Here is a 25,550-nt window from a genome sequence, read left to right as displayed (position 1 = left end):
CTCCGCGCAGGCCTCGATGAAACAATGTGATCCTTTTATTTTCAGGCCATCCGGTTTCCACAACTAGTCTATTAAAGGTGGCGATATAGGACAAAAGATCCTGATTACCTTGTCGTAAGGATAGCAGTTCGTTGTCAAGGGCCTGTCCCTGCGAGTGTCGAGCGAACAATCTTTCCATGCTGGCCTGGAAGCCCTGGAAATCCCGGAGAATGGGATCATCCTGATTTACCAATGGAATAGACCAATCTGCAGCACAGCCACTGAGGTAAGATAGTACAAAGGCTACTTTGGTCTGGTCGTTGGGGAAGGCCCCGGGCCTGCATAAAAAGTGTAAACGGCATTGGTTCATAAAAACGGCATATTTCTTGGGATCCCCCGCAAAACGTTCCGGCGGGGCCAAAGGCATGTGTCCAGGTAGATTGATTTGTACCGGGTTATTCGAACCCATTGTTGTAGAAATATCTCCGGAAACAGGTAAAGGAGTGTGCTCTGCCTGGCCCTGCAATAACCTTTTGGCCCGATCATCAGTTCTTTCCTTGGATAGGATTAGTTCCCTTCTGAGAGCATTAGTCTCCTGGCGGGCTGAGTGCACTTCTGCCCGTAATTCCCCTAAAAGATGGGCCAGCTGATCTGTCTCGGAAGTCTCCATAGCGCCCAGGTGGGAAATTGTGGTATGGCTTCGCGTTCTGTAACGCTCACCTGGTTCCCACGGAGGCGCGGCGTCGAAGGCGCAGAACTCTGAAGATGGACAGGAAGGGCCCCTCTATTCTGGCTTCCCTGGCTCGTTGGATACCCTCCTGTACGTGAAAAGGGAGTATTACCAACTGTGGAACAATGCTCAAGCCTCCCACTCCCTTCCAACCCTCCACGATACCTCCTCCACGATTCCCCGTGAAGCCTCACCTTAGGGTTTGGAAGGATGAGCTCTCCATCCTGCTTCTGATGCAGGGGCGCGTTGAAACCCAGTTACTTCACTGGATTGAGGATTGATGGGAGTTCAGGTAAGCTTGACTGTTCAGGTAAGGCGCTGTAAAAGTTCTGTTCAAAAGTTTAAGCTTAATAATAATGTTCGCTGTCTAATTGCAGCAAGCGCTAATGCTTATGTCTTTTTCCCCTTAGGGGCCGGGGTTCGGAGGGCCGGAGATATGGCGCCGACCCGAAGTGAAACAGTTCTGGATGCGCGCTCAGGTAATGTCTTTGCATTCGCTCATTCAATGTCTTTGTCTTTTTTCCCCATAGGGGCGGGGTCCGGAGATGCCAGGAAGCGGCAGGACCCGAAATGCAGTGGGAATAATCCAACAGGTAAGACTTAAAAGGAAACTGAGCTTTCCTTATTCCTTTTCTCCCTCTCACCTTTGTTCTTGTCTTTTTTCCTCTAGGCGCCGGGGCGTAGCTGAATCCAGAAGATCGCTGCTGAAGATGGAAGCGCCTTGCAAAGGTGAGTAAAATGCAGCGCTGCAGCGATCGAAACGAAATGCCTTTAAAATGATGTCTTCCTTTTCAGGGCCGTTGGAGAAATGACTCCGGGATGCAGATTTAGCAGGTAAGGGCTTTTCTTCTCCTATTCTCTTCCTTTCTCCCCTTGCAGGTGTTCCAGGGTGCTGGCAGGCGTGGCTGAAGTCAGGATGCAGGAGCTGACACGGTGAGCGTCCAGCTGCTAGGTGCAGAACAACGCGAAGCATGTGTGGATGTTCGGGTGGGGTTTAAATAGCCTTGGAAGAAGTTCCTGGTATGTATCCTTCCACCAATCAGGTATGTATCCTTCCCCGACCACACCCAGGTGGTGAAGTAGTCCTACAGGTTAAGTAGTCCCATTCAGGCCTCAAGAGGGCCTGGATGAAGCAGCAAGGTCTGCATCAGGTAAGTGTGCACCCAAGCACTTAAACACATATCCTCTTCTATGAGCCTGGCGCCTAAGGCGCCAGGACTGGGGTCCGCTATGAGCCTGGCGCCTAAGGCGCCAGGACTGAGTCCAAAGGGCCCCGACTTGGGCCCGCTGAGACTTCCCTGGGGAAAATGATGTCTGCCTCTGGGGTTGCTGGGCCCGGCCTGGCTCCTTAGAGGTAGGCATCATGACACATATTTCAAGTTTATACAGTTCAAACCTTGTCTACCACTTCTCCCATTGCGCCCCCCCCATACAAGCCTACTCTACTTTGAGATCTGCATCTCAATAATGCAAAGAGGTTCTCTTGTCTATCTTCAACTGAGTCCTGGTTAGGGATGTAACGGTATAACGGTATACCGTTAAAGATACTGTGAACCACTTAATTGAATAATAATAACCGTCATATTGTTTATACCGGTATACCGTTTATACCGTTAAGTGTGCTTTTCAATCTGATTTGGAAAGGCTGCAGTAAGCAAGTGCTGCACAGTCTTGGTCTTGCACTGTTGGATGTGCCATCTGCCAAGTAGTTAGTTGGAGCAGTTTTTAATGCCATTCCATAAATCACACGTGCCTGACATAAAATCAATATGTTAGCAATAGGAAGAATAAATACAGTGCTAAGAAGGAAAAGGGTTTACTTTGGGATGGCGGCTTTGGGGTTTATATATTTATAATGGATAATGTTTGCTAAACATATGACAATGGGGGATTTCCCTGGTTCTATCATTGAATTTACATATAATAAGTTACACTGTAAAATGTACTCATCTCTGTGGGTATTCCCTGCTGCCATACCAAAGGGTAACATGTCCGTGATTACTGAACACCTTTTGGCCCGCAAGTAAACTACAGGCTGTAACGTAAAGTGTGTGTGTGTGTGTGTGTGTGGGCGCGCGCACAAGCGTATACTACCATCAGCCTCCATTGAGCTGTGGCTTCTAGGTTATCAAGATGGCAACATGTTCATCTTCACCAGTAGCCAGTGGGGGAGCTAAAAGCCTAAATGACCACTTAAGAAAAGCTATTCAGTTTGCTTTGCTAGTCGCAGCAGGGCACCCCCCCCCTCCTCCTCTCCACACGTGTGTTTGGTGGAAGCAAGGGGTGGCATTTCAGTGGAAAGTATGTTGAAAAGCCCAATTCTGGCCCTGGGTGCCTGATTTTGTTTGTGATGATAAATCTGACAATTTATGACCTTTTAGAAAATATTTGTTAAGATTAGTTAACATCACCTGCTATACCGCGATAACCATGATATACCGTCATTTGGCAAGAAGGTTATCATACCGTCTTAAAACTAATATCGTGACACCCCTAGTTCTGGTCACTCAGCCATCCTGAGTGGGCCCATACAATGTGGCCACTAACGGTTTCCAGGCTGTCTGGGTTTCTGCTTCCTCATCCCCTCCTTTGTTCCCAGCTTCCTGCCACACTGCTGTTTCAGCTTCAGTCCATTTTTGGAGATCTTTCCACCAAACATCTACCATTGGTCTATGGCATGCCTTCCATCCCATAGCAATTCTACGCTTGGCAATTATGTATGTCAAATCCTTCAATTTACTGACATGTTTTAGTCTGCGTGGTCTAGGGAACCCTCCTATCAGACATGCCCATGCTGTTTCAACATTTATCTTGATCCCTTTTTCATCTAACTTGTGGGCTACTTCTTCCCAAAATTTTCCAATCTCTGGACACGCCCAAAACATATGCGTCATCCCTGCCTTTTCTTTGCCACATTTTGGCAATGTTTGTCGTTCTGCATTTTTAAATTTAGCTATCTTCTGGGGTGTCATATATGCCATATGGGTTATATATAGCTGTATTTGCTATAGCCTCGCATTCCTTGACACTTTCTTGTGGTACCCCTGGGCACGACCCCACATCCTTTCACTCATTGGAGCACCCCCTTCTTCCTCCCAGTCCTGACTTAATTGTCACTTCCTTCCCCGCTTTGGACATAAACAGCTCATATATCCTAGATATCTCGTGCCCTCCTTCTGCTATGTCATATATCGTTTCAATAGCAGCATCCGGCTGCTCCTCAAGTGCTATTTCCGACCATGTCTCCTTGATCTGGCCCACCATTCTGTTATATGTAATATATTGTCCTGTATTCAACCCGGTTTCCTCCACCAACCTCCAATTCCTATATCCTCCCCTCTTGCCATATGTCTCCCATTGTTGCTATCCCTACTGGTTCCCAGTGCTTCCTAATCATCATTAACTGGCATCTTTTCCGATCAGTGCGACTAGTGGCACTTGCAGGGAACACGAGGTCGGGTTCTCCATAACCTGACGGGCTTTACGCCATATTTTCCATCCCAATGTCATCATCTATGGGCGTTCTTTCATCTCAAATTTGGGCAACCATATCTCCTCTTTCAGGAAGAACGGGGCACACTCCAGTCTCAGAATTCTAGATTCTGAGGTTGGATCTTCTGATAGCCATTTCCCCACATATTGTAGCTGGCTAGCTAAATAATGGATCTCGTAATTTGGCAGTTTCATACCCTCATTTTCATACGGGTTTTGTAATTTCCAGAGGGCAATTCTATTCCTCGTCCCATGCCAGATAAATTCCCTGCACATGCTATGTAGCTTAACGAAAACTCGCATTGGTATTAAATATGGAATGGTCCCAAAATAATCCAATAATCTCGGTAGAACCACCATCTTCAGCATTTCCCCCCTTCCCATCATGGCCAAGGGGAGCTCTGCCCAGAACTTCATACTATTTTCGATGCTCCTTACCGCTTTCTCAGTATTATGCCGATGTTCTGCCTCTACGGTGTGGTAAATATCTATTCCCAGGTATCTGAACGTATTTATCTCCGATGGTATCTCTAAAATTGGTAATTGATCTTTTGGGATCCCTACATACCTCCCCAGCGAAATGTACATGATTTTTTGGGGTTCACCGCTATACCAGATAGCGACGCAAATCGCTCCATCACTTCTAGGACATACTGGAGGTTTTCTTCAGGGTATCGTAAGTATAACGGCATGTCATCTGCGTATAGTGATGCGGCTCCCCTTTTATGTCAATCCCAATTGTGTCGTATTGCTGTCTTAGATATATCGCTAGGGGAATGATCAATAAACACCCAAGTTGCAAATAATGACAGTCTCGTTTGCAATCTAGTTCTCTAGCACCTGCTCATCAACTCAAAAAGTGAAGCAAAAATACTGCAACAAATACATATTTGTGCCCAAAAATGTTTGCATTTAAATGTCATAAAACTTTCCATTTAATGCCGGAAAATCCTGACCGGTCTGAGTAATTAAGTTTAATTGTTCCCACTGGAAGTGCAGATCTATAAATAGCAGACGTAGGTTGATATCGGCCTGGAGGCCATGAATACTGTAACTCACACTAGACATTGATTAGCTTGATATATCTGAGCAGGGGCTGCATTCCAAAAGATCTTTAAGTATAGAGAGCTGCTCCCATGACAGATCTGGCACCTCCCATGCAGCTGTGGCTGTTCGTTGAACTGTGGTTTGCATTCTGGGACTTGTAGTTCACCTTTCCCAAATGTGTGTACGGCAAAGCAAATGGAGATTGGAACTGGCTAAAAAACCAACACAGACAACTAGTTGGCTTCTTTCTGACCACTTCCTCTATTTGGTGGCTGTGAAGCAGAGATGTATGTTCACTGACTCTGTGGATAGTCGGGTGCCAGTGTTTCATCCTGTGATGAGTGTTTCTTTGGATTCTGGCATAAATAGTTTTGCTTTTCATTCACCATTGCAGCGGTGTGACAGAATGCAGGCCTGGATGGCATATTTACACATTACACTGCAATGTGAAATTTAATGGCTGAAGTCTGCTGGTTGTATTTTTTTTTTATTTTCTGGGGATAAATTATTTTTATTGGTTTAGAACAAACACGACGAGCATACCCATCATTCCAAATATACAACCAGTAGATACCGAATGGGTCAGTGTATTGGTCCACCCAAGAAGCATGGAGCAGAATATATGCGAACAAACAAACGGGTAGGCCAAGTCATCATATAGTGCGTAAGTAGTCATGCAGGTCAAGTGGTTGTTCCAGACCTCGCCAGTCATGTACTGCCAGTCCATTAGCCCCACACCTTCAAAAATTTCACAGGGCAGCCTCTGGCGGAATATATAAGTTTCTCCATGGACACACATCTGTCCATCTCATTCATCCATCTGCTTAGAGTGGGTCCTTCGGGCGCCCCCCACATAGTGGCTACAAGTCTTTTTAGTGAGGCCCAGTGCAACCGCAAGGAATGTTTTTTCTCCTTGTGTAGTCTTACCTTGCCCCAAATGCCCAACAGTGCGACCTTAGGTTCTAGCAGAGCCAGAGTGTCCAGGACCACATTGATTTCGTGAATACACCCTCAGCAGAATTGTGTATGACCCCACATTTCCACAGCATGTGATAAAAGGTACACTGCACCCTGCAACATTTTGACAGTCTGCATCCTCCCTCAGTCCCCACTTGGAAATTGCAAACCGGGAGTGATGGGCCTGGTGAAGTATTTTATACTGTATGAGCCTTAGTTTGGCGTCTGTCTCTCTCTCGGGGGAACATTAGGGCCTCCACCCACTCCTCCGACTCCAGGGGTCCGACCAGTCTCTCGCACCTCTCCCGCAGACTGGTTAGGTCCCGGGCCCCAAATGCAGAGATCACTTGGTACAGTGTCGATGTGGGTTTTGCCAGAATCCTTGCATGGAGAACTTTAACCTCAAGGGGTGAACTTTGGGGAATGTCTGAAAGAACGGGGAACTGGGCACGTAGGGCGTGTCAGTTGTGTGTGTGTCTGTAGATATCACCCGGAGGAAGGTCAAACTCTTCTCGTAATGGCTTGAACGGCTTCAGGTGTCCTGTAAGACCTCCTTTAAGGTCAGTATCCCCCGATCTTCCCAGCTAGGGAAGCGGCCCATTGTCATGACCTCGGATATACCCATTGTCTCATATAGGTTGGCCCATTGTCGGCCGCCTCCCCCACCCAATGTGTTGGAGTGCTTTGTTCCTCAACGATCGGATTTGTTGTATCATCCCTGGAAGGTCAGCTGCTGCAGTGTCTGCTCCATATAGGACCTGGAGGGGCATCATCTCGCCCATGCATCTATTCTTGTTCCCAACGTGTGGGAGAGCAGGGTCTGTGTGGAGCCAGTCATTAAAAACGTCCAGTTGTGATGCCCAGTAGTACGCCTTAAAACAGGGTATGCCCAGCCCCCATTACCAGACTGACCGCTGCAATGTGGTCGGGCAATGGGGGATTGTTTCCCTCCCCTGAAATTTCCGGGGGGTGCGATCTATGCTGGAAAAGGATGTGTGGGTAATGTGAATGTGGGAGCATTCTGCAAGACGTGGAGAAATCTCGGTGGCCAAGCATTTTGAAGAGGGCTGCTCTCCCCAGCAGGTACAGGCGGAGGGATTGCCAGTGTGTAAACTCTGCTTTGCCAGTGGGTAAACTCTGCTGAGCCTGTTCACCACTGGTTGAAGATTGAGCTGGAGGAAGTCGTCCAGGTGGGGGGGGGGGGGTCACTCTGATGCCCAGGTAGACAAAGTTCTGGATGAAGAACGATTAAGGACAGTGCCGTGGGATCACCCTAGTGCTGGAAAAAGGGCTGGAAAAAGATTGTCTTCTGCCTATTGACTTTTAGCCCACAAAATTCTTGATAATCTACAAAATACATACTTAACACAAGAAACCACCTATTAGTCAGGAAATTACTCAAAACCTGGCTCTTAACTAGAAAGACCGGCCACAGGGGCAAACACACAATTAAAACATCAATGAACATAGACCCTGATGCACACCGATCAATCAATGGGTAAAAACCCCAAGGTAAATATCCTGCGACATACTAAACGACCGAACGGGAGACAGCCGCAATACGACCAAAGACCATAAACGTAGCAAGACAAACACTAGAACGAGTCATCAAGAGTACCATGACCTTAAATTATAACCATCCCCAAAGCGCTAAGGACAAAATATAGAGAGGGAAAGGAACCACTGCACCACAAGCCCCAATCCAGTGGTTGAGAAACAGAATGTTTCATTACTATACACTGTCCACCAATAGACAGCAGGAAGCACAATGCCCCACCACTCAAAATACAACTAAACAATTGCCCCAAGGATGTTCACCCCACGGAAACCAAAGAACCAACGGAAAGGCAGTCGGGACAAAATGCAATGGTCAACTGAATACCCAAGCTCGCCAAGACTGATGCACTACGACGCCACATGAACACCACTCCGACCCTGAACTGTTCAAAGCCCCGACCAACCAGTGTCACACTACATAACCTGAGAATAAATATTACCTACCCAGTCCCACACCCAAAAATAAGGTTCAGACGCACCTACCAATCGAAACAATACCCACTATGATACAGCCGGATCAGCACAGCACCAACAAATCGATTCGGCCCACGAGGAACCAGCAACAACCCAACCCATAGATATACAACTGTAACGGAACCATAAGTACCTGAATCAGGATACAGACCCCCCCCCCAACCCAATCCTCAATCCTTTGCATACTTAATCCACACAAAGCCACACAATCATCTCTCTCCCAGCAATCCGCACGCACTTTACCACACCGCATCAACAAAACATAAACATCACCCAAAGCACTCGAGGCCTCGCCCGATCCGGTACTAGCACCAAAGCCCAGCACTCGGTGTATACCAAACTGAAGCTGCCAACAGCACACCACTTCTCCCACTCTCTTTCTCCCCTCCTCCTGACTAACCCTACCTGTCCTTCTGTTTACAGATCCGCCAGAGCGCCTGGGGACCAATTCCGTTGGTGACAATGCGCTATACAAGTACCTATAACATATTCTGAGAGGATGCCGATGAACTTGTGGCATGAGACTTTAGGATTGCTCATGTAGATGAACAGGTCATCCACATAAAGTGAGACCCTCCTCAGAGCCACACAAAACCAGAACACCCGGGGGATGCCCTAAACTGGATCGCAAGGGGCTCTACGGCCAGTATGAATAAGAGGGGGGAGAAGGGGCATCCCTGCCTGGTTCACCTACCCAGTGGGAAGGGACTGGAGGAGATCCCGTTCACCCGCACCACGGCTTCTGGGGCAGTGTGTATAGTAACTTAACCCATGACATGAAGTTTTGCCCGAACCCCATGCGGTCCATGATATTCCACAGGGCGGTCTACCCTACCGAGTCGAAAGCTTTTTCGAAGTCTACTGCGAGTAGGGTGAGTGGCTCCTTGATGGTAGAGGCTAGGCTAATTGGAAAGTGAACCCTTCGCAAATTAATCCTGGTGGATTTAGCCGGCATGAACCCGCACTGATCTGGGTGGACCAACAAGCAGATGACCCCAAGCATTCTATTGGCCAGGGCTCGGGCTAGGATTTTTGCCTCCCTGTTGATGAGCGAAATGGGTCTGTATGAAGCAGAGGTTCAGGGGTTTCCCGGGTTTAGGAATTAAAATGGTGTCCTGCCTAAGGTCATGTGGGAGCATTCCCTGCATATGTACCACCACTGAGTCGCCCATTCGCTGCCAGGTCTCAGCAGGAAAGCAGTTGGGGCCTGGGGTTTTGCCAGGCTGGAGCTGGGACAGAGCCACGGCCACCACCACCTCCTCCTGTGACCTCCGCCTACAGCTTTTCAGTCAGGGCTCCAGAGGCCTACGGAGCTCGATGGTGTCTGGTAGTGCGGGGCCGCCCCCTCGGGTGTAGCTTCCCTGGAGGCGTAAAGACTTTTATAGATGGCAGCGAAGGCGTTCACCATGTTTGTCCTCATGGAGCAGATCCCCCCCCCCCTCCCCCACCCCCCCTGATATCCGGGAAGGCCATGAACACCCACCTTGACCCCCACAAAACAAACAAGAGACAGAGGGGGAAAGTTTTAGTGGCCCTGAGATCCATTCCCAAAAAATGTGCGAAATACTTCAAAACTGAGTGTGAGAGTCGGAGACGGCGAGCTGGGCGACGAGATGGGAGAGAGCCAGTGGTGGGGCTGCCGCGCTACCAGAATAGAAAAAACATTCTTGTTCCCAGAAGGAAGGGTGCGTGGGGTGGAGGATGAGAACACTGAGACCCTCGACACGTGTGGGGAAAATGCGTCCTGGACCAAAAAAACCAACCCCAATGTAGCATGGACCGCAAATGCATCAGAGAGCAGCAGCACAGTTCAATATAATTCTGGGAACCTGGCAATACAGAAAGAAAGCGGCAACCTCACTTTTAAAACCACTGCGATGAAAACAAAACACAAGGATGACCACAAAGCAGCCGATAGGAGGGTTGTTTGTACGGGGGAGAAGGATGCAGAAAGCAATGCGGGTACAGCGAAGGAAGGTGAAGAAAGCAACCCCGGTTCATGGAACCGAGTCCATATTAAAGATTAAAACACTTCAGTAGCTAATAATATGGAAAACAGACTTATTACCTGACAATTTCCCAAACTATCTGTCCGGGCGGCAGCATGCCCAAGAGGCATAATGGCTGCCTTCATGTCGGAAGGAAGAGGGTGAAGTTTGGGTTGGGGGGCCTTATCAATGCTTTCCAGTATACAGACTCCTGATTGTTCAGTTGCTCACTAGCCCATTCTTAAAGTAGACAGAGGAAGGACTAACAGGATTTTTTCTGTTCTATTTCTGTAAAGACTGAAGGGGGGTGTCTGTACTTCTGCTCTCTATATGGTAGAGAAGAGGCACAGAGAACCCCTGCCAAGATTCTCTTTTGGTATCGTGGTCGAGCAATCAAGGCCTAGCTTCTCAGGGGGTAATGCAGGCTGGTTTGTAAGTACAGCGTAGTCCCCAAGCACCCACAAAGGAATGTCCGCACACTATCAGTTAAAACAGTCTTTATATAATTAATATTCAAGGTTATGTACAATATCACGATAACTCACTTTGTACTCAGTTATCTATAATGGTAAATATACAGTTCTACGTGGTACCACAATTACTATTAGATCTCTTTAAAGTGCATCAAGTGTACGGTTAAATGGCACACAAATCAGTTTGTAACGGAAACCAACAATAGAGGTAAGAGGAAAGCAGTTGGTGAGAACAATTGGCAGAAATACTGGTCACTGCCGTTAAACACAGTTCTGTGTGGGGACCCCCCGCCCCCCACTCCACCTGGGCAACCTGTAGATATAAACATACAAGCCCAGTCCATATATTGTTCACAGGAGACTTCCCAATAGTTCTGCAACCCCAAAGTACCTGGCATTGTAGCGTTCTTCGTCTGGGTATCGATGGCCCTTCTTGAGTGTCCTCCCTTTGAGGCAGGAGTCACGGGTCGTCGAATGTCTGACGGAGAACAGGGTGAGCTACGACAGTGAAGTGGCAGCTTCGTTCCTAGCGGTGCTCGTTGACTGGGAAGCGTAAACTTCCAGCAAGGAAGAGGCGTGCGGGGCACCTCGATGTCGATAGTTCTCGACCGCAAAGCGTTTGAAGAACTGTGGCCCAGCAAGGGAATCGAGTCGTCGGCATCTCTGGTCTTTGGGAGGCGGGAAACCCACCGGCAGATTTTCCTCGGCGCGTCGACGGTCAGGCCTTCTCCAGCAGGATACATCGGCGACGATGTGGACAAGAGCGTCCTTGGATTCAAAAGTTCTTAGGCAACGGGAGCACGGCAACGGTGGTCGTCGACAGTGGCGGACAACAGTCCAGGCACTTCTCCTTGGGATTCCGCAGCAGTCCCCGTCTCGGGTCGGCAGCCTGTCGAAGGTCTGTCTACCAGGGAGCTTTGGCAAAGATCAGCTGGTGCACGGTGGCCCCTCGGGGAGAGGGCGCCTTACCAGGTCCTCTATGGGTCAGCCCTTGGAGACACAACAGCTTTCATATTGTGAAGGAGAGCAACAGCAGTTCTTCTCGTCCAGCAGGGCTTCAAGGTCAAGCTTCAGTTACTCGTCGTAGTGGACTTCAGCTTCTGAACACGATACCTAGCAGTGAAAGGTCCCCAGATATACTGTTGATCTCCCATTCATTCCGCTGGGCGCTCAAGCATCCAATCACAGCGAAGGGCATTCATGCAGGCAGGCAGGCAGCCAATCGGGCACATAGTGCATTCAGGCCATTCACCTCTCTCCAGACACTCACAACAAGTTGTGTATTGGGTCAAGTTATGTGTATTGAAAGGTCATAACACTTCAACATATTCTTAATCTCCAGACCAATATAAAACTGGCAATCTTCTCGACCGCTAGGGAAAACATGAAAACAAGCCATCAGTCATGCTGTCAAGTACTTAAACAACCAAAACAATAAGGAGCATTAGTCTCCTACTGTCGGCTCACCATAAAGGTACTAATTGTTTGACCCCTTCTCATCCCTTACTGTATCCTGACATGGCCACCATTGATCCTGACCGTACCCATTCTTGAGTGGTGAGAGTGATTGCTTTGACAACTTTTGAAAGGGCCTCTTCCTTCAACCCCATGCTCACCCCCACCCCCCAACCCGAAGCAACTGTAACCCAAACCAAGCGCCAACAGTGTGCGTAACAGAAACATAAACCATTAAAGGGCAGAAGCCTGGACTGTAGTGGTGTAGTTCACCTCGTAAAGGCAGTGCCCACCTGTAGCAATCCCCTCTGGTAGTTGCTATCAGAGCTCACAAGTCGCAGTGTGACATTGTCTGGACGTTAGAGCTCTTAAGTGCTATATGGACAGAACATCTGAATTTAGGATTTCTCAACTCTTGGTGACCTTCTGTAATCTGCAGTGTAAACAGGCCTCCAAAGCGACTATCTCCAGATGGATCGCTGCCTGTATTATGGAATCTTGCGCTGTTCAAGGTCTTCAACCTCCAAAAGGGGTTCATGCTCATCTGATACGGTGCAAGGCACGCTGCTTTTGCCTTTCAAAAGTTTGTCCTCTGGGAGGCCATCGCGAAAGCGGCTACCTGGGCCTCTCCATCAGCTTTTTGTAAACCCTACTCTAGGGATCTGAGCTCCAGGTCTGATGCACAGTTTGGCCAGGCTGGGCTTAAAAGCCTTTTTCAGTAAAGAATTTTCCATCCACCTGTAATTCCTGTGATGAGTGCTCGGGAATCTCCCGTAAGTATGGAGGAAAAGGGGACGGGACGTAGGAGTATAAGGTTACTCACCGTAGTGACCACCTTACTCCTAGTCCATAGTCCCCTTTCCTCCATACGCCCGCCCGCTGTCCCCTCTAATAAGGTTCCTCTGTTATTGCTTAAAGGCGATAGAAAAGGACTGATGGGTGATGCGCTGGGCGGATCTAAGGAGGGCAGGATTATGGCCGCGTGCGGTACCCCGTATAAAGAGGAAGAAAACATTTTTGAAAAATGTGATGCTGTTTACAAAGTGCTCCGGTCCCGTCCCATAGGACGGAGGAATGTCCCATAAGTATGGAGGAAATGGGACTACGGACTAAGAGTAAGGTGGTCACTACAGTGAGTAACCTTATTATATTTGTGTATTGAATGATTTTAGTTGACCAATATAGTAGAGTCCCATGAATATTTGAATTGAGCTCTACTGTCATGACCCTTGTCCCTGGCCCTCACTGGCAAGTCAGCCTTCCAGTTAGGGCCAGGTCAAAGGCCTTAAAACCTCATCCAAGACTCTTTGGCGCCAGGCTCATAACCATCATGAAGACCAACATTAGAATGGGACTATTTACTTGGGACTATTTAATTTGGGGAGTTGGGGTGGGGGAAGGGGTCAGCCAACATGGAGGCACACACATAGCTCAGTTACAAGGAGCTGAGCTATGCGGTCTAGTCTTTTGGGTGTGGCAGGCCTGGGACTACTTTATCTGGACTACTTTACCTGAGACTATTTAAACCGCACCCAAACAGCACATGCTTTGCGTTATTCTGCTGTGGGCTGCGTAACGCTCACCGTGTCCAGTTCTTTGATGCCAGTTTACTTGGAGGGAGGGATATGGATATATATATCTTTCTGAGGCTTGTGGAATCTGCTTAGATCACATGCTGTGCATAGGCCGACATCTAGTGGAAGCTGCGGAGTATTACAGTTTGTTTTTCGAAGTCGAAAAATGGGCGTCGACACAGGGCGTGCCAGTAATACTATCCCTAGTGTGACGTCCCCTGTACCCATGATCCCTCACGCGTCTAGGATCCCCAGATTGTTTTTTTCCGCCATTCTGGTCGGAAGCACTTCATCGGAGTTCCCTGGCTTTGCCATATTTTCACTCTAAACTAATTCTAATTTGCCCCATTTGGCCAACCTTTCGTCGATCAACATCTCGACGCCGAACCGGGGAGGAGATCAACGTCGAATACCCGACGGATTGGGCCTTGAGGCTTCCGCCTCGGCTCGGGCCTGGGCCGCTGGCCTCGGCCCTACAAGTAGGGAGAGTGGGGGTGGTACACTTCCACACTCGACACCTTATTACCTACACACACTTGCCCGCTGCCCACAGGCGCGTATGGAGGGTACGCCCTTTCAGTTTTGCCCCAAGTGTAATAAGAAATACCCTTGGGTAGATAAGCACGCTACGTGCAACCTTTGCCTACCCAGAGACCACCCCGAGACGGGTTGCAGGGCCTGTAGCAGGTTTAAGGCAAAAACTCTTAAGGACCGCTCCACCAAGCGTTGGGCCCACCACGCCAAGCTAGCAGCTATGGAGGCGGAGGGTACCTTCAGCGACGGCAGCGACGCCGAACTTTCGGACGGCGAGGGCACCAAGGCGTCGAAGGACAGCCGAACGCACGTCCCCGGCCTCGGAAGGTCGTCCGTCCCGGAAAGAGGCACAGAAGGAGCGGTCCGAAAGGACGTCCTCTGGGCGGTCCCGGTCGAGGTCGCCGCACGACGTCAGGCAAGCCTCCACACTTGCACAGAGTGCCTCAACCATTAATATCCCGGAAGATCAATCGTCCGGAGACGAACACGACTTCCACCCCCAGACTGCACCCCAGGAAAAGGGTACATTACTTGGGAGTAAAGAGGGGCCAGTTTCGAAGGCTAGTTCGAAAGACAGGGATTCCACCTCCGATCCTCGACGCCAGGCGTCGAAAGATAAGGGAAAGGGGAAACACACTTCCACCCACGGGGAAGGGGGTAAACAGCAAAGGAAACAACCCTTGCAGTCCTCCACTACAAAAGAACTGACCAAGTCTTCTCAGGGCCAATCCATAGAAAGTCCCAGCGAGGTCACCCCAAGCTCTAAACTCTGGTCATGCGAGGACATTGACAGAGTAATGTCAAGGATGTCTTCCTTGGCGAATTTTTTCGAAAGACACCCTGAACAACTCCTAGCTTTAAACCCTCAGGAACATTCTCCCTCAGGGTCAAGGGACCCTATCCCCTCAAATAAAAGACCCCGGGTCGAGACACCATTTAGGCCTTTAGACCCCATCGAGGTCCAACCCTATTCTTACCTCTTCCCTACAGACCAAAGAAACTCTTCCCTTATAGAAGGTCAGGAAATTGACACGCCAGAAGATCCTGCAGGATCAGATTATTACGGCGAAGACGAAGACGAGGATGAGCCAGAAAATAGCCCAGATATTTTCAGAATGGACTCACCAGTCGAAAGGGAAGCCCCAGTGTCTGACTCCCCAATAGATAATCAGCCCCTCTTGAATGAACTGCTCTTTCGGGCAGCTAACCACTTCCACATAGACACACAAGGTGTCCAGGAAGAAAGGGACTTTGCGGAAGAACTAATAGGGGAAAGGAAGCCAGTAGCCCAGACCATTCCCATCCTAAAATCTGTTCAACGCAGAATAGCACCATCCCTTGTCAACCCAAACCTGACAAGACCTGTAAATCCGAGAGTGGAGAAGCTGTTTAAAGCAGCCCAGTCGGACCCCCTATATATTAGAGGTCAACTTAAGCCAGACTCTCTAGTAGTAACCAACACCCGCAAAAGAGCTGGTACACCATTATCTTCCTCTGAGGCTCCCCCCGACAAAGAAAGTAAAAAACTTTATGGTTTTGGCAGGAAAGTAGCTTCCACGGCAGCCTACCAAGCCAGAATCGCGAATTCCACCACACTGTTGGCTAGCTACAACTGTCACCAGTGGGAAGAAGTGGCAGCACTAATAGACTCTGCTCCCGAACCCCTTAAAAGCCAGCTAGCTCGCATTTGTGCGGAAGGAAGGAACGTGTCAGGCTGCACTGTAAAAGCAACTCTGGACGCCGCTGACAATGCGGGTAGACTTATAGCAGAGGGGACTGTCATCAAAAGGCATGCTTGGTTGAGGCAGTCGGGATTCAAAGCAGAAACACAAGCTGCGCTCTTAGACAAACCAGTGGAAAGTGATCTCCTGTTTGGGAAGGCAGTCGAGGACGCTCTAAAAAACGCTAAGGAAGAATTCGACACCCTCAAATCCCTTGGCCAGTTAACTACCAAACCACCTAACCAAAGAGGGAATGGCAATTTTCGTCGCCCCCGCGGCCAAAATTCCAATAGAGGAAATAGCTACTCCCACACCCAGGGTACACAGTGGAACACCAGCTCACAACAGTCTACCCAGGCGTATGGTAGGGGTAGTAAAAGAGGACGTGGTAGAGGCAGAGGCAGCCCCAGTAAAGGAGGAGGCACGCCTCCACCAAAGCAGTGACGCTCAGTTCAGGGTCCCTTCCCATGCAACCCCAGTAGGGGGACGAATATCAAGTTTCACCCAGGCATGGGAAGGGATAACTTCCGACAGATGGGTGCTGTCAACAGTATCCAATGGGTACTGCATAGAACTACTGCAACGTCCCCTAAACCATCCTCCAAGACAAAAAGTCCACTCTTTACAACATCAGAAAATCCTCCTCGAGGAGATCGCCATTCTGCTAGAAAAGGACGCGATAGAACTCGTCCCGGGACACCAGGTAAACAAGGGTATCTATTCAACTTACTTCCTTGTGCCAAAGAAAGATTTAACAATGCGCCCAGTTTTAGACTTACGGCCTGCCAACAAGTATGTCAAGCCACAAAAATTCCGTATGACCACACTACAAGAGGTAATCCCACTCCTAAAAAAGGGGGATTACATGGCAACCTTGGATATGAAAGATGCCTATTTTCATATTTCCATGCTCCCGGCGCACAGAAAATACTTGCGCTTCAAGGTAGACAGTCGCCACTACCAATTCAAGGTACTGCCCTTCGGGATAGCTTCTGCACCAAGGGTATTCACCAAGGTACTGGCGGTGGCAGCTGCACACCTACGCAGGGAGGCAATCCCAGTGTACCCTTATCTGGACGACTGGCTCATAACGGGGGAAACCCCAGGAATCTGCAGGTCAAACATTCAGAGGACCATCGACCTCCTCCACGAATTAGGCTTCTCCATCAACGAGAAAAAGTCAAGTCTGGTGCCAAGCACCTCAAAACAGTTTCTAGGAGCTATCCTAGATACTCAGAAAGGATTGACCTTCCCTTCGGAAGAAAGAATTCGGAACATACTTCTGCAAATTCCGCATTATCAGTCAGGTCAACAGATAACAGTACGCAAAGCTATGCGGTTACTCGGCATGATGGCGTCATGCATTTACCTGGTCCCCCACGCGCGTCTGCGCATGCGTCCCATGCAGGAATGGTTGGCGAAACAGTGGTCTCAGGCAAGTGGTCAGTGGGACGATCTAGTGGTCGTTTCGCCAACACTTGTACAGAACCTACACTGGTGGACAAGAGAGAATCTCGCAAAGGGGAAACCCTTTTACGATCCCGAAGTACAGGCAGTGGTAACTACAGATGCATGCCTGACGGGGTGGGGAGCTCACCATCTCCACCACACAGCTCAGGGTCTCTGGTCTCACTCAGTAGCCAAGAACCACATCAATCTGCTAGAGCTTCTGGCAGTATTCCGAGCGCTGCAGGCGTTCGAGCCCCATCTACTAAACTTGTCGGTGCAGATCAGGACGGACAGCACGACAGCCATGTTCTATCTGAACAAGCAAGGAGGGACTCGTTCGCCAAATCTGTCCAAGCTTGCCCAGAAAATATGGAGATGGGCACTCAGACGGAACATCTTCCTGTCATCGCAACATGTTCCAGGGGAGCTCAATTCCCTAGCGGATGCTCTAAGCAGAGACTCCCTCCCAGAAGAACACGAATGGGTCCTTCACAGAGACGTAGTAGAAGATCTCTTCTCTCAGTGGGGTTTCCCCACTATAGACCTATTCGCCACAAGCGAAAACAAACAATGCCCAGGATTTGCATCCAGGTTCCCACAACCGGACTCCCAGGGGAATGCCCTGTGGATGAACTGGTCAGGGATGTTTGCGTACGCTTTCCCACCAACTCCTCTCATCAGGAAGGTGGTGTACAAGATGAACAAGGAATCGATGACGCTCATCCTAGTTGCTCCCATGTGGGCGAGACAACCATGGTTTCCACACCTACGCAGGATGGCGGTATGCGAGCCCATCAGACTCCCAGCCCGGTACAACCTTCTGTCCCAGCAACAAGGTCAAACAGTGCATCAGGAACCCAACTCTATGAACCTAGCAGCATGGCTCCTGAAGTCATAGAGTTTGGACATCTCAAATTACCACAGAGGTGTATGGACATTCTAAAAGAGTCTAGGAAACCAAATACAAGGCACTGTTACTTTGACAAGTGGAAAAGATTCGTTATCTGGTGCCAGTGTAAACAAATCAACCCGGTTGATTGCACTCCTTCCAACGTTGTAACATACATGCTCCACCTGCTGGATGCAGGGTTGGTTTTTAACTCTCTGAAAGTACACCTGGCAGCCCTCTCAGCCTACACCACATCCCATAACAAGGTTTCGTGGTGGAAAGTACCAGTGGTTAAAGCCTTCATGGAAGGAGTAAAGAGACTTCACCCTCCTATCTCGAACCCACCGCCAGGATGGGATCTCAATGTGGTGCTATCTAAGCTCATGGGGCCCCCCTTCGAACCCATGCATAAAAGTAGTCTCAAACACCTGACTTATAAAACGGCCTTCTTAGTAGCCATTACCTCCATAAGAAGGGTTAGTGAAATTCAGGCTCTGTCAGTGCAAGATCCTTTCTTTACTATCCACAAGGACAAACTGGTTTTACGCACACACCCTAGATTCTCACCAAAATTCATATCCAAGTTCCATGTAAACCAGTCCATCGAGCTTCCGGCTTTCTTCCAAAACCCACAAAGCTCAGCTGAGGTGAAACTACACACCCTAGATGTGCGTAGGGCGGTCTTATACTATGTAAATAAAACCAGACCGCTAAGGAAAACAGATCAACTGTTTGTCTCCGTAGCTACAGGCAGAGAGGGGGATCGCGTCTCTAAGGGCGCTATCTCAAAGTGGATTATCAACTGTATACAGCTGTGTTACTCTCTTTCTGAAAAAACTCTGCCTTTTACGCCAAGGGCCCACTCTACCAGAGGCATTGGGGCCACTCTGGCTTTCATTGCAAATGTTCCCCTTGACACCATTTGCAAAGCAGCTACTTGGAGCTCTATTCACACTTTTACTCAGCATTACTGCATTGACACTCATTCCAAGGCAGATACACAAGTGGGACAAGCGGTTCTAAGACACCTGTTTGCTCATGACCCTTCTCACATCCCACCTCCTTCTTCTGGTACTGCTCGCTAATCTATGCACAGCATGTGATCTAAGCAGATTCCACAAGCCTCAGAAGGGATACATTACTCACCGTAATCATATTTCTGATGCTTGTATCTGCTTAGATTCACATGCGACCCACCCTTCCTCCCCTCCGAGAGAAGGCGCATGGTTGCTTGTAGTCTTACCTTTCTATCTGCTTGGACTATCTGTACTCACGCTACTCCTCATGCTACCTCATGTCAGGAAAAACACAATCTGGGGATCCTAGACGCGTGAGGGATCATGGGTACAGGGGACGTCACACTAGGGATAGTATTACTGGCACGCCGTGTGTCGACGCCCATTTTTCGACTTCGAAAAACAAACTGTAATACTCCGCAGCTTCCACTAGATGTCGGCCTATGCACAGCATGTGAATCTAAGCAGATACAAGCATCAGAAATATGATTACGGTGAGTAATGTATCCCATATCTATATATCTATATATATCTATATATCTATCCTGGAACAGTATCCTGACTTCAGTTCCACTCCCCTGAAGGTACGAACGCCATCATCCGGCACCGCATGCATCCTGGAATACCATAACCTGACAAGAGGAGAAAGCAAGACCGCATTAGTAAGCGCTACAAAATTCTTACTTGGGTAGTCATCTCCTGGTCAGTATCATTGCTGGAACATTACAGCGCTCGGCGAGTAACATTGCAACCTGTCGCGCATTACTCACTGGACAGCATCGCGCACTTTCGCCTACTGGCCCATGCTCATCTTCAAACTGCATGACAACACCAAAATACCTTTCCATACCTAAAAGTAAAAAAGCAACACATTATTATTTGAACTAAGAGGAACATAAGAACTGCATATAAAGACTGTAAAGCAGCAAACCTACGGAGTCGCAGCAGGCCTGGATTCCCACAGGGGACTTGCACCAGTGAAGTAACTTGGTCGCTGCTCGCCCCCCACCTCTACACTCCCCTGCCACGAGGAGCAGGACAGAGAATCCACCTTTTACAATATTAAGACCCATCTTTAATCAGAGGCCTTACCAAGGGACCGGGAGAGGGTTTCGAGAGTGCAAATCATCTAACCAGGGTTGGGTGGTGTGCCCGTGGATACCAGGTGAGCGTAATGGCTACATTTCTAAAAGCTTGCTTAGGATAGAGCATTCACTATTTGAATTGAGCTCTACATTTCAAAAGCTTGCTTGGGATAGTGGGTTGAACCTGTGTTTCTCCATGTTTTGCTTCCAGGGCGAGCACATTGTCCCTGAGCTATCATGCCGAGACTGTCAATGATAAATGAGACTTAGCCCCAATAGCAAGGCTGCCACTAGCTTTGTTTAGAGGTGGTTGCATTATGGGAAGGAATAGAGAAACCGTTGATGAAAATTGTTTTTTGTACACCAGGTTTCCTGCAGGATGAAAACGTCAACAGATTCTAGAAGGGACTTTCTCCCTAGATGAGCCAAAAAGATCAGTAGCTGCTGGTGTTGCATGAGATTTCTTTATGGGTCTTTTGGGTATTGCTTGTCAATCGTTTTATTTTTCTTTTATCATTCTTTTGCTATTTCTTAGAAGGGTTCTTCCCCTCTGTCTCTTCCCTATGGTGTTCCTCAGGACTTTGTTTTAGGACCAAATTGTATTTACGCTTTATACTTCATCCTTGGCCTCTCATTTCAGATCATGGTTTTTAGGTCCCTCTTTCTGCGGATACACACTCTGCTCTTGTTTCCCTCTTTTAATTAGACTATTAACCATCAAATTTCCTCATGTGCTTTCAGAGTTAAATCTTGGTTGTCCCATTTTCTTAGTCTTAATGATTAAAAAATGAAATTCTATTCTTTCCTCTTTCCTTGATCTCTTCGTCTTCCTATTGCTCAAGAATCGCACAATGTACGTTTTATTTTTGCAGGCCCAAATCGTTGCTATAATGCCATCTTTCCGTTTTCATTTTGTTAATATTAACACATTTCTTCACTTGCTTGCAAACTATGTTCATGTCTCACCTCTACTATTCTCTATATGTATGTGGGTCTTCCTAACTATGCTCTTTATCCTCTTATCTCTATTTTACACTTTGCAGTGTGGATTCTATTGGCCTACCTTTTTCTTCAAATGTTCCATTTATCTGGGTTGCCTTCAATGGCTTCCAGTTAAAGTTATTTATATCAATGTCTTTGGTATTCAAAAGTATCCATGCTCTTGCCACTTCCATCATTTTTTTATTTGATCAACGTACTAGAGACATTCAATCCGCTTCACAAATTATTCAGCCTGTCCCCCGTCCACCTTCATTTTTTCATATCAATTTCTTGCCCTAAAATTATGGATCGTTCTACTTCTGAATATTCATTGTCACTCTTGTTAGTTTAAAAAAGCACCTCAAGTTATATTTCTTACAGGCTGCTTTTTCCTAAACTATTATTTTTTTCTCAGTTGTCATTTGAACTGTCGCTTATCTGTCATTGCGCTATCTGTGTACTGTTTTTGTTTAGTGCTATGGCTAAAAGCGCTATTTAAGCATTGTTAAAATAAATACATAAATAGAACAACTTGTGAAAAATTGAAGATTATACAGCACATTTGGAGAGTAAAATAAATGGACATTGGATAGGTTATGATAAAACAGGACTTAAACAGTCTCCTGAAAAATCTTCTAACTTCACTGCTAAATTTTACAGCATGGAACGAACCTCTTTGCAAGGGCTCTGAAGGTTCTCACAATGGCTCTTACAGTGGTCTCCTGTACGAAAGAAGGTGTTCAGTTGTATTTTCAATTTATACCTTGTATTCTTTATTTCTTGGTTCCATGACACACTAGTGTAAAACTGTTCTGGTTTGACACATTCGAACGGTTCCGATATGAGTCTCTATGGTTAAAAATGACTATTTCAGAGAGCTGTTTCTTACCAATTATAACATGAAAACTGCTAAGTAATACAATTAAGCTTTGTCTCTAAACTCAACTTTGCCACTCATTTTTGTTAAGTGTTTGATATTTTTACCAACTTCCATTGCTTACTTACCCTCCCCCCATTACCTTTTGTGCAGATGTCTGTTTAGGATGCGTAGTCTGTATTAATGAGTATTGGTACAATTTCTTCATTAGATGTGTCAGCTGTTTTCTGAGTATATTATCGTTTTTTTCTCCCACAGTTGGAGCTGTGTTTGCACTGAGTATTTATACCATTCTGTTCCTTAAGCTTTACTCTTACAAGGATGTGAACAGGTGGTGCAGAGAGAGAAGACTTGTGAAGGCCAAGACTCTCACCCGCTCCTTGTCAGGTAAGCAACACTACTACTTTTCTGAATCAGTGTAGGGCATCCATTCAACAATAGCTTTGTCTCTGTTCCTATGTTTCTCATATCCTTTTCCATTATTTCTTTGTTTCTGAAGGCGGTGGGAGCGCTCCTGCCATGATGGTACATTACTCTTAAGTTATTTCTCCAGAGGTCATACTACTACAGCTATGCCAAAAGGGGTTCTACAATCCTTCAAATCCCCTTTGCCAAGAGTGAATACTACAGTGCCACCTAGTTTGCATGTTGGGATCAACCACCATGAGCTCTTTATTAATCCTAAACAGTGGAATATATCTGCATATCAGTGGGGTCTTTTTTGGAATAGTTTTCCAGTTTGCCCGATTACATTTTGTATTTATTCCAGAATGGATATTCTAGATCTTTCTGTATAATGTTAATTAGAAGTTTTAATTTCAACTTTCTAGTTATGGTTAAGTTAGACAGCATATAGGAAGAGCTCTTTTTCAGTTTCTAATACAATGCATCATTTGTCAAATACTGCAAAACACATTCCAAAAGTAATATATAAAAGTTGTAAGGAGGGCTTCTCAAAATTTGCATGTCTCATTCAAATCCTTATGGACTACTTGTTCTCATCTACGTAGAAGCTGGAAGTGGATTGACGCCAAACTTGTGTGAGAAGTCGGCATCTGGTTACACCTTACATAGTTTTGTGAAAATTCATCAAGCAGCCCTTCTTTTAAAAAATAAAATAAAAGGAGCAATGTAACTAGTTAAGGGTGTACAGCAGCTCCCTGAGGCATGTTCTGACCCTCATGGACCAGAAAGTTATATAATATGCCCTTATTTTAAAAAGGAAATAAACCGTATAAGGCGTTCTTTAGGAACAGTGTGTATTCATCGTCCACTGCCCACATGCCAATACACAACATTGGTCAGTATGAGGGACCGAGCAGATGACTCGGTATTCCACATTTTTCCAGTGAATATATACATTATATTTTTGAGTGATTTGGTTTAAGAAACCTTTCACAATTAATGAAAATTCATTTAATTCCGTAGAAAATTATCCATGAACATATTATAAAGCCACATATACAAGTATATCACCTTATCTTACAGAAGCAGGAAGAGTTGAATATCATTTAGTTCAAACATTTATCAAATGAATTGTTGCTATGCATAGTGAAATTGGATTACCACTTAGAGTTCCTGATGTCCTCAATCTCCATATATTTAACAATATCCATATAACTTGGAAAGTGCTTTATGCGTTTATTATAATGGTGGGGGCAGATGATAGATCTTAGACGATTTTGGCTTCTGTATCCTCCCATAATATCTAGAAAACTTTGGCCTCTCCATTGAGTTCAGTCATTTCAAAACCAATGCATTGGATCGGGACACCCTTGGGTAAACCTAAGACAACTTTCCAGATCTTCCCTTTTAGTTTACCCCATTGAATTCTTTGCAATTTAGACTCTGCTCCATACACCATGATGGGAACAACCATACCTTTATAAAATGTGACAAGGGGCAACACAGAACTTTGCATACCTATTGTCAATTTTCTTCATTTGAGAAATTAAAGGTCTACTTTTCAGCACCAAATCTTTGTTCAGCGCCCCCTGAGTCCAAGATAATTGATAATTATTACTACCCAGGTACTTACAGTTGTTGACCTGTACTAGTTTAGTGTTGTAATATAGCAGGCACAGTCTCCTGTCTTGCCCTTTTTTGGACCAAAAATGATTCAATTCCAGATCCACCTCATTAGTATAGCTGGAGACAACATTCAAGGACCGTTGAAGACCTATTGCTGTTTGGTACATTAATATTATGTAATCCGTGTAGGACCTTTGAGGGCTATGCAAATGGCACAGCTTCGGTGGATAAGAGGCACTAGAAAGCAACACTGTTCCTAAAAGTGATATATAGGTCTGGGTGCTAAATGCATCCCTGGCGGAGGCCTCTATAGGATGGTATAGGCTCTCAGTTCACCCTTTGAGTTTAAGGACTTTAATTGCTGTCACTGTTTGTTTAAGTGCCTCAGTATTATGATCAAATGTAATGGGCACCCTATAGATCTAATTTACAGCCATAGCCTTTCCCTATTGACCCTTTCAAAAGCTTGGAATAATCTTTAAAGGCAACCTATAGTGGTTGAACGGAAGTGTTTGCTTGTTGCATGTGGGAAAGTATAAAGGTATTCAGATAGGTGTCCTGTCCCCTTCTAAAGCTGGATTGATTCATGTCATCAATTTGTTAATCATGAGTCCATTTGTTTAGATTCATTAGGATAATTGAGAAAAATTGTGTACTAACTGAATCAACGAACAGTCATTACACTAGCTCCTACCCCTACCTCTCACACTAACTCAGGTTTCTCATTCAAAAAAGTCACCATTCCTGAAGTCCATAAAATCATTGCGTCTCTTAAACCGTCAAACTGCCAGGGCGACAGTTGCCCTGCACAGATTATAAAAGATGCAGCCAGAGATCTTGCCCCATTTATCACTAAACTTGTAAACTCTTCCTTCTCTAACAATTCCGTCCCAAGTAACCTCAAACAGTCCTGGGTTCTACCACTATTAAAAAAACAAACCCTTGACCCGGCTATACCCACCAACTATAGACCAATTACGACAGTCCCCTTTCTATTGAAAATCCTGGACAGAATAGCCTACTTGCAGATACAAGATTATCTGGAAGCTCACAAACTACTCGGCGCCCGTCAATCTGGCTTCAGACCTCGGCAAGGAACAGAAATGGCACTTAACCTCAAAAGCCAGATTGATGAATTAAAAGATAAAGGAAAGATGGCCATCCTACTTCTACTCGACCTTTCTGCGGCTTTTGATCTGGTGGATCACTCCATACTTTGCAACCACCCATCCTCAGCGGCC

General features: G+C 46.8%; 1 protein-coding gene across 1 annotated transcript in view; it reads left to right on the top strand.

Annotated features, from left to right (window-relative positions):
- The window catches only part of DGAT1 (diacylglycerol O-acyltransferase 1), a 1,493,476-nt gene that overhangs the window by 664,609 nt on the left and 803,317 nt on the right, over positions 1-25,550 (top strand). The window contains exon 7 of the mRNA XM_069621909.1: positions 22,537-22,665. Coding sequence (XP_069478010.1) covers positions 22,537-22,665 — 129 coding nt within the window. The remainder of the gene's footprint in view (positions 1-22,536; positions 22,666-25,550) is intronic.

This window comes from Ambystoma mexicanum, chromosome 5q (genome assembly GCF_040938575.1).
Source record: "Ambystoma mexicanum isolate Mex_15411 chromosome 5q, UKY_AmexF1_1, whole genome shotgun sequence".
NCBI lineage: Eukaryota > Metazoa > Chordata > Amphibia > Caudata > Ambystomatidae > Ambystoma > Ambystoma mexicanum.
The sequence above is the reverse complement of the archived record's forward strand: the minus strand, read 5'-3'. Positions and strand labels throughout refer to the sequence as shown.